The sequence below is a fragment of the Seriola lalandi genome, unplaced genomic scaffold (genome assembly GCF_002814215.2).
Source record: "Seriola lalandi dorsalis isolate HSWRI2012SDOR001 ecotype SW California unplaced genomic scaffold, Sedor1 jcf7180002054553, whole genome shotgun sequence".
Lineage (NCBI taxonomy): Eukaryota > Metazoa > Chordata > Actinopteri > Carangiformes > Carangidae > Seriola > Seriola lalandi.
The window spans coordinates 488,066-504,228 of NW_019525106.1; the positions used below are offsets into that span (position 1 = coordinate 488,066).

General features: G+C 42.1%; 1 protein-coding gene across 1 annotated transcript in view; it reads right to left on the reverse strand.

The window, feature by feature from the left end:
- Nucleotides 1-13,781: 13,781 nt before the first annotated feature.
- LOC111661854 (neural-cadherin-like) overlaps nucleotides 13,782-16,163 on the reverse strand; it is a 79,930-nt gene continuing 77,548 nt past the window's right edge. The window contains exons 32-33 of the mRNA XM_023415539.2: nucleotides 15,402-15,556; nucleotides 13,782-14,776 (exon numbers count right to left, since the gene is read on the reverse strand). Of these exons, the coding sequence (XP_023271307.2) occupies nucleotides 14,210-14,776; nucleotides 15,402-15,556 (722 nt within the window). The 3' untranslated portion in view covers nucleotides 13,782-14,209. The remainder of the gene's footprint in view (nucleotides 14,777-15,401; nucleotides 15,557-16,163) is intronic.

The following is a 16,163-nucleotide window of genomic DNA, read 5'->3' on the forward strand; positions in this document are numbered from 1 at the left end:
CAGGTGTCGTGCTCGGTTACGTCAGGGCGGCGGCTGAGTGTCAAAATGTGGTCCTGTTTGTGTCTGTTGACTCTGTTAATGGTTTTACCCAAAGAGCAACGCTTTGGAGTGAAACAGGATCTGATGTGAGATGACAGGGGTGACAGAGACGGGTCTGGCCTGGCTGTGTTCGACGAGGTGGCCCTGGCGCAGTGGGAAGCGTCTTATTAAGATGGGACACACACTGTTCATTATCAACGCAGCGCGGAGCAGATTCCAAGATGAATGGCAAAGAAATTATGTATTTGCATGTTTCTGACACTTCAAGATGAGGTATAGTCATACATCAGACAGATCCCACACAAAACCACCCTGCACAAGTACAGCCAGCGCCACAAATTGTTGTGAGACGTAGAATGCATATGCGCTTCTTGGCTAGCTCACTCTTGGAAAATAGATTTTAACTTTTACTTTTACTTTTAAATGAAGCTTCATTTAAAAAGTAAAAATGTCCATGTACCTGCTAGCAAGTTCATATGAGCGTTTCTAAATGCACAACGTCATACACTCTCACAACCCCCCATGAAACTGCATCTAACGCCAGACAGACAGACAGTGTATGTCCCTACGCTGTGTCATAACCCCTTTTCTTCTCCCTCATTACATTTCTTAGGGTGAACAAAACACATTGTGCTCACACACCATTGCCTGATGAGTGTTTGAGTTGACTGGGACACCAGAGCTGGCGTCCGCTGACCTCCCCCTGAGGCTTCCTCCTTACCCCCCGCCGCCACTGTACCATCACTGGAGCAAGGGTCTGTCCAACCAACCGTTTTAAAAACCTCCACGTTTTCCTGTACATTAGCATCACACTGTAGCATTTATGTCCCAACACTTCTGCTACAGTGCTATGTATCATTATCAGTACGTCATGGTGTACTGAGAAGTGCATTAAAAAGGGCTCAACAAATCAGCATTTGTCTCAGTGCGCGGCCAGTCTTTTGTATAGTTTATTTGGACACATATTTGCTCCAGTGAAACACCTCTTAACTGATGGTTTTGTTCCAGCATTTAAGCCTGTTTCAAAGACCTGTTTGAAGCCTTGAACATTTGGTGTTAATAGGGCAGAACGGCGGGGTGTATTTGATAACCACAGCAGCTACAGTATGACATCCACAGCCAAACGATGGCTACCAGCTCTGCAAACAACCACCACACCCTCGATCCATTTTTATTGTATTTGAGCAGCAGTGTTATATTTCCTGGCCTCCCCTTAGCACCACACACACAGGGCACTCCAAACAAAAAATCCATACTATCGACCCGCCAATGTCACCACAATTACTCTTCCCAAACAGCCATTGAGGACAAATTACATCTGCACTGCCTTTTCACCCGGTCACTATGGCTGAGCAGTAGCCCCCTCCACACCACCGCCTCCTTCTCCTCCTCATCCTCCTCCTATCAGCCCCCCGTCTCCGTCCCTCCATTTGCCCCCTATCTGAAGTCAGGATGGAGATATGGAGAGAGGGGTCACAACGGGGGACGGGACAGCAAAAGAGCAAAAGATCCAGCAGCCTAGAGTAAGCGTAACAGAGACACTTCATGAAATATAGCTTTAGCTTATCACTGATCACACGATTTCAAGCCTTCTAGGCAGCTGCCACTAAATGTGCAACAGTTATTCTGCCTGAGCACTCACTTATCAAAGCAGAGATTTTCCCTGCGTTGACATGTAGCGTGGGCAACCAGGAAAAAAAAATTTGACTGATATTTGCATACGTCGTATTGGAATAGGTGATGTCCAAATATCATCTTCTTGCCGGTGGCAGACTCAAGCTGAGAGCGGCATCTTCCTCTGCACCCGGGCAGGCCTCCAGTGGTGAGTGGTAATCTCGCTCTGAGGTGCAAGGAAAACCACTTCCCATGTTTACATGAATACAGAAGCCCAGCGCCACAGAAAACCCTTTGGTATTGATTTCCCTGTCTGTATACACTGCCAAAATCATTTATTCACTATTGGCAGCAGTACTAGCAACAACCAGCATTTAATGCTCTTAGCTATTAAGTTTCTTTGCAAGTAATCTCAGAGAACGTTGTCCCCCGTCCAACAGCAGACAGGGTGATTGAATTTTCCTGATGTTACGATGGCCCAGGAGGACATTTAAATGACTTCTGGTGCAGGTGGTGTATACCTGGGTGTCGGAGTTTGATTCTGTTTCAGACAGTGTGTAGGTCCCCTTTCTGAATCAGGATCATCAGTCACCACCCACACACACACACATACACACACATATACACACAAACACACACGCTGCCTTTCACCTTCATCTTAAACAATGAAAGAGGTCTACACTCTTTTAACTATACTAGCTCCAATGCCATCGACTCAGTATTTCTCCTCCCAGGAGCAGTCGTGTAGAACTGCTTCCCTCTAAGGCACATCAGTGGCTTCACTGATGTTTTCTGCAATTGTTTCTAAGGCTGGAATCAGAGCAGTTTTTTCTTACTACGCTCATATCTGGAACAACATGCAGACACAGAATACATAGGTGTTTCTGCAACAGTTAAAGCAGATCATAGAGCATATTACTTTTGCATGTGGGAGGATATATTTGAAAAGAAAGAAAATAAATAATTTACCTCAACTTATTGGGATGAATTTCTCAAAAATCAATCAGGCGGTGTCTGGCTTTTTTTTTCAACAGAGAATAAGAATATGAAAGGTTTTTTGTTTTAAAGAGAGAGAGACAGAAAAATAAGAGAAATAAATCTTTGTTTTGGTGTAAAGTGTGGCAGCATCAAGTCATACATCAGCAAAATCTCATATTGTTGAATGTGAACAATTTGAATGACAGAGGAAATCTGACTGTATCAGTTTCAGAAAAGTCTTCTGTACAATGTGTTACAATGGGACTCTCATATTTCAGAGGGAAGAAGATGAAACCTGAAATTGCATTTGCACAGTGCACTTCTGCTGTGTTTTAGGTCTGAGATGACAGAAGCAAAGCAGACATTTTGAACAATTTTGTGACACAAAATAGCAACAAAGATTCATCCAAATAAATCACACTGCCTCCAATTCACATGACAACCTATTACAGTTCTTCTCCAGATCCTGCATTAATGCACAAATCTGCATTATAACACTGAAGCTCCACCTATCAAGAGATTGCGTGCGTGCGTGCGTGCGTGCGTGTGTGTGTGCGTGTGTGTGTGTGTGTGTGTGTGTGTGTGTGTGTGTATGTGTGTTTGTGTGTGTGTGTGTCTATGTGTGTGTGTGTGTGAGGGAATCATTCATGCATCTGTAAGTGTGTATGTGTATGATATATGGTGATCAGTCACAGGAGGGGATTTTACTGCGTGATTATTTCTGCTGTGACACTAACGAGCTTCGGCTGCAGATCCACTGCAGACCAATTACACTGGAGAAGAGGCTGCTTGCTTATTACACTCAGATAATCAGCGGGTTTTACCCTCCATGTTACAGCTCCTGCTACACACATGAACATTTGATTTTTGCCGGATGTGCATCGCAGGAATGCTGCAGTTATTTTTCTAAATATATATATATATATGTCTCCGTGTGTGTATATTACCGCCCTGCTATTCAGATGGACAGCGGGCTATTGTCTGTGATGCTGTGCTGTCTATATTGGGGAGCTACAGCTTGTTGATTTATCACTCCTGCATTGTGTTGCCAGAGCGCTCCACTCGATTGTATCTTTGGTGCACCAATATGCCACCTCTGCATGTGTCAGATTGTAGCTGGGCTCCTATGAGGGATTTGTGACTGGAGGGGGTCCCTGCAAACAGGAGACCTATAAGGACAGAGAAGATGAGGGGAGAAAGAGGGATCAAAATCTCTCCGTATTCAGTGATTGGGTTATTCTAGACAGCACTGTCAGCACTTTCCACAAAGAGTTGCAGAAAACCAGGGAGGGTGGTAGGGGAGATCTTTTGATGTATACTGTACTAGTGTGTGTGTATGTGTGTGTGAGTGTGTGTGTGTGTGTGTGTGTGTGTGTGTGTGTGTGTGTGTGTGTGTGTGTATGTGACGCACTCTAATCACCTTAATTATTTCCTCTAATTACCTGCAAACAGCTAATGAATTCCTCAGGAATCCTATCATGTTGTGTATGTGCTCACATCATCATCCGTTTTGCACGGCTGCCATTAATTTGCTCATAAACAAATACAATTAGCATAAAATGTTTCATTACAGGCTCATATATCTGGTTTAGTCTCTGTTAAGGATATGAAACAGCTGAACAACACACACAAAAAAAGGCATAATTTTGTTGCATTTCCTCTCTTGCATTATAAATGGTATGATGAAATGAACGTGGTTTAGAAAAATATTTCATGGTGTGTATGTTTGCTGTCCTTGGGGATGTTGATGTGTGCACTAGTATGCATGTTTGCGCGTGTCTGTGTTTGTATTTGTGTGTGTTTGTTATGTTTTCGCTTTATAAATTTTCCAGCCAAGGTCGTCCGGAGAAGAGGGACAATGGACTCGGTCCTGGGTGGACCGATGATGAATGTGTACATTTCATGACAACAAAAGCATAATGACCTTATTCTATAATGAATGGATTCATCATTAAAAATCTCTGGCCTGCGGCAAAGTCTTTTTTGCATATTCTGATGTCACCTCCTCTCTGAACATCACATGCATTTGTACTCTACGCCTCTGGTGTATGTGTGTTTGTGTGTGTGTGTGTGTGTGTCTGTGTGTGTGTGTGTTCAAGTGTGTTTGCATTTTTGTTTGTGCAGTCTACACGTGTGTGTATCCACTGTGCCGCTGTGGTGCACCACCAGTCCAGACATAGCTTACTACACCGCCCATTAACACAGTCAGACATGCTAGCTGGACTGTGGACTGCAGACTGGTGGTCTATCAGTCATGTCACAGACATGTTTATGGAAATACTCTTGTTTATGTAACTAATACCTTCATGATTGCAGAGTGTGTATACAATGTCTTTTCTCTGATAATTAAAGATGAAAACCTCAGACTGAGGCTCTGCTCTACACAATGTCACCAAACAAAACAGTTTAAAAAATCATAAAACAATGTTGTAACTGTATTGTGAAATTCCTACTGCAAGTTATGGATGATCTGAAGTTTTTGATTCTGAATTTCTTTTAACTGTACTAATGATGTTTCAGAATAACTCTTTCACAACTTGTGTCTCTGAGGTGACATTTTCTTGATGGCAACGAAAGCCAAACAGCTGCTGAGGCCATTTCAAGCCACAAATGTGTTTGATTTTAAGTGGTGAAAAATTATCAAGTGCATTTACGTAAGTGCCGTAGTACAATTAGTGCAATTAGTAGTGCAATTTTGAGTACCTCGTGTTGTATACTTGCGTTCCCATTTTCTGCTATTTTATACTTATACTGCACTTAATTCCAGGGGGAAACATTGTACTTTTTGCTCCATTACATTCATCTGATGTAGCTTTAGCTTCTAGTGTAAACATCAAGAGATTTTATAAACAAAACATATGATCACCTTATAAGATATGATGCAGTGTTGTACATTAAACTACCTGCCTGTACATCAAATTACCTATCTACACTGACCAACTACAACAGTAAAATGCTACTTAGAAATGAATGCATCATTATCAGTAATCAATGATATTATATATCAAATAGTTAAACACTTACAGGGTTCATTTTTTGTGTGTGTTTAAGCACATTTTGCTTATAATACTGTCATACTTTTACTTATGTGACATTTTCAATGCTTTTACTCCTGATGAAATATTATTATATTGATTTTGAAATTTGAAATACACTTAAAATATTCATAAGTAAAAGTACTCGTTATGCAGAATGGTCCATTTCAGAATAATATATATATTATATTATTGGAGTATAGTTATTGATGCGTTCATGTACATACTGTATCACTTTAATGTTGCAGCTGGTAAAAATGGGACTAATTTTAATTCACATACTGCTGGAAATTTTATCTGTGATAATGCATAATAATAATTATTTTGTAATTAATAATCTGAATCTGCAAAGTAACTACTTACTAAAGCTTTAAAATAAATGTAGAGGAGCAGAAGTGTGAGATAGCGTAAAACAGATTTATTCAAGTCAAATTCAAGTAGATCAAAACTGCACTTAACTACACTGCTTGAGTATATGTGCAATGCATGACATTTACTTTGAATGTAATATTCTTATATTGAAGTATTGCTGTTTTTATTAAGTAAAGGCTCTGACACTGCAAACACTATAAATTGTGAGATTAAAAAAGAAATCTGAGCTTTTATTTTTCAGGCCTTTTCAGCCTACCTACAGAATTTCTTCCTCCCACAAAGAGACACTTAATGGCTGCGCAAACACAGTGCTGATTGATTGACAGCGGTCAATTATCAGTGCTTCTCTGTGCCGTATTGATCTCCAGGCAAGATTAGTATCGTTTCTCTATCTCTCTGTCTTGCAGGTCATGTAACATGCTTTGACCCTGCCATGGATACAAATGGCACATATATCTCCTGAACCGCTCCAAATGTCACCTGTCAGGCAGGAGCACATAGAATGAGGGGCAGAGAGTGGTTTGGGGTAAACACACACACACACACACCACACACACACACACACACACACACACACACTCAAGTATACACTACCACTAGAGATGTCTCTTGTTATAAAACAGCAATAATGTCGTTTGACAGGTTTGCATCTCCTCCTCTTGTAGGACTTGTCTGCTTCACTATGTCTGCCCTGCAGGTACACATTTTCAAGAAGTGAAGCAGGAAGAAGTGCCCGAACAGAATCACCCTTTCAGCAAACATTCAATTGGAATATCTAATAGAGAGCAACACTATTACTGAGCCAGCCACCACACCAGTGCATTTCACAGATAAAGAAGCCTACTGAATTTAGAAGCCACAATGGATGTACTGTACAGCGGCGGGGGAGGAAGCAGTGGAGTCCGGGTGCCAAGTTGAGAATTCAGAGCTTCCCCTCTGTCTGTAATCAGGTGGGATGACAGGGGGCGAGTGCTGGTTGGTGGCTCTCCGGCGGCTCTGACAGCCTGTCACAGGGAGATCAATGCCACATGCCTGTCTGTCCACAACGCTGACGGCTGACCCGTCCAACACGGCCCGGCCCGCTGGTCATGCCATCCCTGTCTGCTGCTGGACGTCTCTGACAGCTGACAAGACACCTGGGACACGGCAGGCAGGGGCCAGAGCACTGCTACCTGTATAGACATCAGGATTTACTGCTGCCAAGAAGAGGAGAAGAGGAGAGAGAGCATACACAATTTTTTTTTTTTTTTTTTTTTAAAGGATCACTTACTGAAGTTACTAAAATCTATTATCATAGACAATAGGGATTTGCCTCCAATTAGTGAGTCTTTGTCATCATTTCTTGCCTAAACATAGATACAAAGATACAGCATATCCTGGCTTTCAACAAAAATGTGTGTGTGTCTAAGTGTGCTTTGTTTGCGTGTGTGCGCATTACATTTTTCACAGCATAGCTCCCTTTAGATGTGGAGACAAAGGAGGCTGGCGGCTAGAGTCTAGGCTGCTGAAACATATGGGCCATGTCATTTATCACGTCTGCTGGTGAAGGAATGAGAGCCCATCAGTGGCCTGGCATTGATCCCTGTATGGGCCAGGCATTGTTTCCAGCAGCACCTGGTGGAGTTCTGTCTGCATTTAATGGCGGAGGAGGAGACACACAGAGAGGGGAGAGGATTAGTTTGGCGAGGGAGGTGTTAACATTTTCTAAGCTACCCTTTTTTGAGCAGCAGAAAATTGGAAACAAAAGTTTGAATTTTAATTTTAGTATTTCTGAAACACTGCTGTTGAAGATATAATTATTAAGATTTGAGTCCTTATTTATTTGGCAACAATCAAGTGTGATTTAAGACTACAGGTCCCAGAATTATGACGGCAGCAAGTTTTTCAGCAGCTATTTTGACAGAAAAACAACAGAAAAGCAGCTGGTGTATGTGTTTACAGTGCAGTCAAACAAACTCATGTTGACAATTTGAATCCAGGGTGTGAATGATACACTCTGAAATACATTTAATGTTTGTTGCTGAAAAAAATCCCAACCATAAATAACATAAAGAACAGCATAAGAGATTTTAATTTGTTTAAAATCTTAATCAATCTTTTTACTTTATAATGACACTATAATGATGATATTTACCTATTTGTATATGTGCTTGCATCAGTGTGGTGCCACCTACAAATATGATGTTTTTAGATAAAAAAGTTGCGTAAAAAGAAAAAAATTATGAATTAAATCTTGAAATCTTTTTTTTTTTTAAAAGCTCAAGATCCAGTGGTTTTATTTGTCACATGCTCACACAATATGCGCCGTGAAATGCAAGGTGGCATAGCTTTGAAGCTGTGCCAAAAAAAGGTAGTGCAAAGTAAAGAATAATCATTAGAAAATGAGTAAAAGTAAGAAATAAAAAATTATATGAAAAGATGAAAAAAAAAACTATAAATAAAGTGCTGTGCTTTATGCTTTGCCACTGCTTGGCTGTGTGCCCTTGTACACCAGAAGAATGCAGCGCAGATGAATACAGCTTACAATTTGATGTTTGAAGCTCTGCAAAGAAGCTGTAATATTTTCACCTGGCATTGTTAAAAACACATTTGCTTACTCAGCATTGTTTGTCTGCAGTAATTCATCACACAGGCTTTGAGCTATTGATGGAGCCAGCATCCGTTAGCAGGCCCCTGTCAATGATTCACTCACTAAGCCCATCTGTCAGGCGCCCTCTGCTTCTCCCCTCTTCCTCTCCACCACTGCCGTTCGGCTCAGCCCTCCTCTTCCTCAGTGATGGATGGACAAAGTCCTTGACAGCCTCAAACGGCCACATTCAACACAGGAACACCTCGCAGGTTCAGCTGCTGTTATGTAATCCCTCACAAATATTCAATCAATTATTGTCTCAAAGTCACCTGTGGCGCAGAGGGAAAACCATTTACAACTTTGGAGAAGAAAGGGGAAGGTGATTTCTGGAGGTGATTGGTAACTGTTTGAGTATTCACAGCTTAGCCGAGGACAGTGATCAATAAATCAACTGCTCGCAGAATCCATCATGATTGTGCCATTAAATGCTCCCAATACAGTCAATGATAAACTGTGGCCAGCGCTTTTCTGGGAGGTGGTGTGGTGCATCCTTGCAGAGCGGAGTGCCGGAGCACTGAACCACACAGGGAGGGGATGAAGTATCTAACTGTCTGAGTCTGAAAAGAAACCTGAGGATCTTGATGTGAGCACAGATCAGTGGTGTGAGTCAGAGCTCAGGTGTGGCAAAGAGTGCCATCTGTGGGCTGGCAGGAAGAAGTGCATGATGGGGATTGTGTGACACTATTGATAGTCCATTCTTGATCTTGGAAACAGCAGCGGAAGGGTCGATTTAGAGGCTTCTCTGGAGCTCTCCATCATATCACATGATCACTGTCAGCGAACAGAGGTTGCCCAGTCATGGAACTGTAGGTGCTGAAACTGCCAGTTTTTTTTTTTTAGCACTTTTCCATGTTGGCTTAAAGCCTCAGGTTCAAAAGCACTCTTCACCTTGGAAACAGCAGCTGCGAAAAAAAAATCGGATCACATGGTCCATTTAGTCGATGAAGCAGCTGATTTAGGGACTGTACGAAAATTACTGGAGAGGGGTGTTAACTCTTTTGTTTAGTTTGTTTTGACATGCAAGTATCTCCCCCGTCAGCCTAATGATGGGGGAGATACTTGCCTAAAAATGCAACATGCACAAAATGCACAAAATGGTACAATTTGTTCCATAACAAAAAAAAAGCCAAAGGCATGAAGAATTTAAAATGGTGTTATCTAATCTAAACCTTTGTATCTCGAGGAAATAATAATGTTCAAAATAGCTGCCGATGTGCAAATTACAAGTGAAACTGGCAATTTCTGAATTACAGCAGACATAACAAAAGGCTGAACTTGAATTATAATATAGGCCAACTTTATATGACACATTTAAATGAAGTTGTTGAACAAAGAGCAGGAGGAACTGTAGAGATACAAAAAGAGAAACAGGATTGGAGCCAGTTGCATTTGGCAAAGCACAGCGTTATGGCCCTCTCTACACACTTGATCATCATTTGTGACTATCTGAATTTTAAAAAAATGAATTCTGTAAGGGAAAAAAAGAAACCCTCATTCTTTTGTAATCTCCTCCCCACCCGAATAATTTGTGGATGTGTAATCTTAGTTTTTCCTATCTCTCATGTGTTTTAAGAATGAACGCCTTCTATCTCTAACCAGTTAGTGGTAGTCTATTCAGAAATAATGACTATACACAAACACTTGTGCTTCCTGTTTCAGAGGAGACATTGGAATTGATTTTTCATTTTCCCTCCATCTGCCATCTGTCCTCGTGAGAATCTCTGAATGTTTGGATTCCCATTGCATGTAAGACCAGGGGCCCTTTTCCTGTTGTATGTGCTAAACCACTTAATCTTGTACTATAAAGCAAATCCAAGATTCAACAGAAAATTAAATACAATATGGAGCCAGGTAGAGGCTGCCAATCTTCTCAGTGATGGTCTTATTTGTTAACAGTAATATCCCAGAGTGCGGTAATGATTTATTGATATTAACATGCTGCACGTGACACATTCAAGAACCATGTCAGCACATCTTTGACAAAAACAGGTTTCTCTTACATCCATTTAGGAACAAAAGACTTTAAGTGAGGTGTAGCATAGTCGCAGCGTCTCCAGCTGTGCAGAGATCACTGCAGCTTTCACTCACCCTCTGAGAGCCCGGGCCCTCAGCGGTGACCCCCTCACATCAAACTTGACTGCTCGTGTCCTGTCTGCACGCCGAGTTGTCGTGTAGGCTGTGTCGCTCTGTCACAAGACATGTCCCACATTTGCAGCCGCCATCGCTGGCCAGCAGGATGAGAGCGTCTGTCAGGAGAGCTGACACGCATGCCACTTTACTGGGCGACTGACAGAGGGCCACGCCACATTGTCACTTCTCCCAGATCTATTGCCTGAGGATAAACATGGACACACACATAAACACACACACACACGTTAATAACACAAGAGTAAACAGAGCTGGGATCTCAGAGTGAATGACTGACAGTCTGACTGGATGACCGGCCGGCGCGGAGGAAGCTCGAGCTCTGTGTCACCCCTCATTCTTACAATCTCCAGCTGTCACATCAAACACTCTGCTCCTGTGTTGCTCCGCCTCCAGACTCATCCCCACCACCACCACCTTCCTCCACCCCCACCTTCTTTACTGAGATCTCATCAGAAATGTGTCCTGTAGTGAGAGAGGACTCAGTGTATCATCCATCCTCATAGTCCCTGAGTAAATATTGCCTCATACTGTTGTCACTCTGTGGAATCTGTTGGGTTTGAAATTATTATCTAGTGAGCACACACTTGATTTTAAGACTTTGTTCATTTCACGGTTTCAGGTTTGTGGGAACTGCAGTAAAGGCTATAAAATGTGATTAAAACAATGACAGATTTACATCAAAAGCCATCATTAAATGTCTTGGTAAGGCCATAGGTCATTGCTTTACTTGAGTATTTCTAGTACTTGTTACTTTATACTTCTACTCCACTACATTTCACAGGGAGATATTTCACCTTTTACTTCACCACTTGAGTTTCAGAAAAAACAAAAACAAACAAAAAACATATGATAAGCTTGTAAAACAGAATCTACACTGTTAAAGATGAAACCTCTGGATTTTAATCGTTTTGGCTTGTGACCCTTTAATAAACACAAGGCTCTACTTGAGGCTCCTTGTCATGTTTGAGATCTCTATGAGTTGGTAGCAGTTCCACCAAAGAGACATGTCCCCTCTATACTTGTAAAAACAGTTCATGGCTCAAAGAAGTGATATTATCCAGTATTTCAAGAGGGGGCCTGACACTGAGATAAACTAGCAAACTGTATATGAAGTCATTACCAGCTACAACAGTAAAATGATACTTATGCATCAACACTTCTGCATCAGTTAATTTTGTAATGCACTGCTTTATTTTTACATTGTGGTATTGGTACTTACAGTAAAGCAGTCGACAGTCTGACATGTTAGTTCAAAATCTGCCCCAGGTGTCCAGCAGGGTTGAGATCTGGTGCCTGTAAAGGTCATAGCATATTATTCACATTATTTTCATAGTCTTACTCCACTTATTTATTTTCAGCTTTTTACTTTCTAATTGCCCCTCAGGTGCTGCTGCAGTTTGATCCTGTCTGCCGTGCTGCTGCTGCTGCTTCTGAACTCAAGGCTGCCCTCTAATGGCTGAACGATAAATGGCATCACTTGAAATAAATAGCGGCAGGATGTTGCTTATCTTATCCTCTGTTTATTCAGGGTAGTTTTGCTGAGAGCGGTGCTCTCTTTTTAAAGAACATCCTGCTCACAGTCACACCTGGAACCGCCTCAGATCTGCTGCCAATGAGCAGCTACACAGGAACAGTTAGGAGCTCGGGCTCTTGCTCAGGCTACTCGAATTTCAAAGATAGTTTAATCTACATTCAAGCTTCTCAATTCATTAAAACAAAGAGCTGGACACAGATGTGCATGCAGCGCTAGAGAAGTACAATTTCATTTTTTCAACTCAGATTTAGATTGAACTATGTAACTGTTTACTCTGTAAATAAGTAGAAAATACTGCAGAGATTTGCATTTTAAATTCAAAACTCATTATGCATACAGTAATTGGATTAGTTTTTTATAAAAAAAAAAAATGTAATAACATTAGTGCTAAATTGTAATTCATGATTCCAGAGATAACCATGAACTCCTTCAAGTATCCTTCAAACCCACAATGGGAGATCCCGCTTGTGCGTACTGCAGATAAACTGTAAATGAGAAGTAATGAGCTGTTGTTTGTATTAAATGCAGTGTCGGAAGCTTGTCAGTAGGTGGCAGTGTGTATTCACGTAACATATTTACCTCAGTGATGACTGGATTCCACATAATTTAGTAATGTTAACAACCATACCGAGACGCAGATGTACTGTGGCATGAAAGCAGTGATAATCTGTGAGCTCACACTGAGATTTCATATGTACATTTCACCGAGACTCATGAATAGAAAATATGCACAGCTCCTTAAAAACCGACAGAGTTGAAACCATCCTCTTTGCCTCTCAGATCTCTCAGCATGCTGCATTATGTAGGTGCGTAGATGGACTGGATACAGACATAAAAACATCAGCTGCATGCAGCGGCTCTGTGTTCTTCCCCGGCGGCTTGCTCCGGTGTCACAGCTGTTTAACTCCAGTAATGCTGGCCAGTTAAGTATGGTGTAGGGCGGCCTGCTGGGACCCCCACACTTTGGAGTTCACGCTGGAGACTCCCAGAAGCTCAGGTCAGGAGGCTACAAGCTCTGGACATGAGTGATTAATCCTGAAATTGACTTTGTTTCTCCCATCAGAGCTTTGTTGCTGGTCATAGTTAGTTGAATAAGACAAGAACAGCTGTTCCAGTTTATTTCTTGGTCATGAATCTTTTTCATCCTGATCACTGCCAGGAATAAAAGAAGACAAATAAACTGGAAATACATGGACGGATTACTCATGTGGAGGTAATAAGAAAGACATCTTACTTCACTTTGTGTCTGCTGACCAGAAAAAAAAAAAAAAAAAACAGCCTGACCAACATTTGATGATGAAAGTGGGCTTGAACTTCAAAAACGGGAGAATTGACGATCATTAATGTGAACTGGTGTTTGAACAAGATCAAGCTCGAAATATTATCAAAGATATTCATTTATTTAAAAGGAAATAGATAATACAAATGAAACAAAATCATTTTGTCACACAAACGATTTCATGAGTCATTAACAGCAAAAAGATTCCAGTTCTCTCACAGGAAACTCATTTGCTGTCTTACTTGCAGACTTTACTCTTATGAGTTTTATGACATGAGTAGTTTTGACACAGGGCGCTTCCAAAAAGTGCTTTCTGTGGAGTAAATACTGTACAGTGCAATGCCAAGTAAACAATACATCACATCTGATCATTCATTGGTAAACATCTTTTATATCAAAGAACTTAAGTGTTCAGAGTTTCATCAATACAGTACATTTATAGCAGACTTCACATACACCCCAGGCAACCTCCCAGTCTCGGAGTATTTCACATCTAATTATCTCCCTTTGGAATTCCTCCATCACTCTCTGATTAGTGTTGCTTTTCTGCAACCTTCAGTTCAGTTTCTCCGAATGCAGCCTCACCCACTCTTCTCGCAGTTCAGCTGCCCTCTGCTCTCCTTCACTTTGTCTCTCTGGCCCTCCGGAGCCTTGGAGTCTCCTCTCAAATCGCAAACCACAGCTCGGAGGGTTTTGAACCTGTCCATCCGGGTGCTCTGGGCCCCCTGAAGCCTGACTTCTGAACCCTGAGATGCACTGAGGGAGCTGAGGGAGCGCACCGCTGCCAGGCCGCGCTCCTTTCCGGAGGGACGGCGTGGTGTTGTCATGGTGCCGAGCTCCTCCGGGTGCTCCATGTCCCTGATGACCTCACACAGGTAGCGGGCTAAGTCCTGGCTGGAGAAGGAGAGGGTTTTCTGCGAGCGGCGGAAGGTCAGAGGGGACGGCAGGGTTTCTGTCTCTGAGGGGGGGATGGCCAGACGCAGGGCGATAGCAGCACTGCCATTCCCATTAGACATCCCTTTCTTGTTGCTCTCCTGGGGAAGCTTACTCTGCGGGTAGGAGATGATGCTGTGTGGATAGCTGTAGCGGAGTGACTGAGCCGGGCTGGGCTGAAGAGAGCGCTGCAGCTCTACCATATTAAAGGCATTCTGAGACAAGAAAACGAAGAGGAGAAAAGAGATGTTTCTTTTGTTCCAGTGTAATCTTTTTTAGGAATGCAAGAGATAATGAAAAGCAACATTGCCACATGACACCAATCTGTGCTCAGAGCAGCGTAGCACAGCTAATGCATCTGCTAGCAAATGAACTTGTTTCCGAGACTAAGACGAAGATCTACCATGTAGGAAGAGATGTTGGCAACAACAGCCCCATTGATTAGCCAAGTAATTAATTATCTGATTGCAGAGGAAGGGGGGTGGGGGTGCGGGGGGCTGTTATTACCAGCACTATTAAAACAGAGGCATTAACAGCTATTGGTGTCTACTTGCTTAATTTCAGCTAATTGACTCACATTCATAGATCTCCAGGGAAATGATATTTAGTTTTTCATTTCACCAACAAACACCGTTCTCTATTAAATGTCAATGTTAAGTTAGTTTAGTTTCTGCCCTTACTTGTATTCTTATATCCTTTCAAAATGTCCTGAAATATAAGGTGATGACATTTAAAATACTCAGCCATGGAAATGAAAACTTAAAGTGGTGCCATATTTGTGTTGCGTTGCGCTCTGTTTACTCCCCCTGCCTCTCTAAATTCCAGCTCGCGTGTGTTTACCTGGTCCTGCTCCCCTCCACCTTCCTCGTCGTAGTTGAGCACATTTTCTCGGATGTCCTCCCACTCGCCGTGGTGCGCAGACACATGGTACACACCCTCCTTCAGGCCCTTGTGTCTCCTCCAGCAGGAGTAGAGAAACAGGCCCAGCATCAACACTGAGGGGTGCCAGAGAGCAGGTTAACACAGCAGGAGCAGTAGCACATAATTACAATTGAGATTCTGAGCAGAAAAACATATCTGTGGGTGTAAATGAAATTGACTATGTGAGCGGAAAGTGATGATATAACACTGAAATACTAGTAAATACCAGACTGGCAATGTGAATATATGTATTTTTCATCAAATGCAAAATAACAGCCAGCATCCTCCTGAATAGAAAGGCAATGCAGCCTGATATTTGACTGTAAATGGATTTTCCATCACACAGATTTGTCCTGTACGACCTATTAGCTGCACCGACTGTACAGTTAAGACATACTAATGGAACATACGTGGAAACAGAGGCACCACCTTTCCACCTATTCCCTTTGATGCTTCCTGTCTTATCAAAGACCACAGTTCCTTGGAAACCTATTAGCTGAATTTGTACTCCTCCCAACTTAAACTCAAAGCCTCAGTGGCTCGGCTGAACGTCGAGAGGAATGCTGCGGGAACCAAGCAGGAAAGGTCCCACAGCACACACATCAATCACAGCTATTGTGTGCTGAATTATACAACATGCTGGACTGACCTTTAAAGTCCATTAATCTCAACCAGTATTTT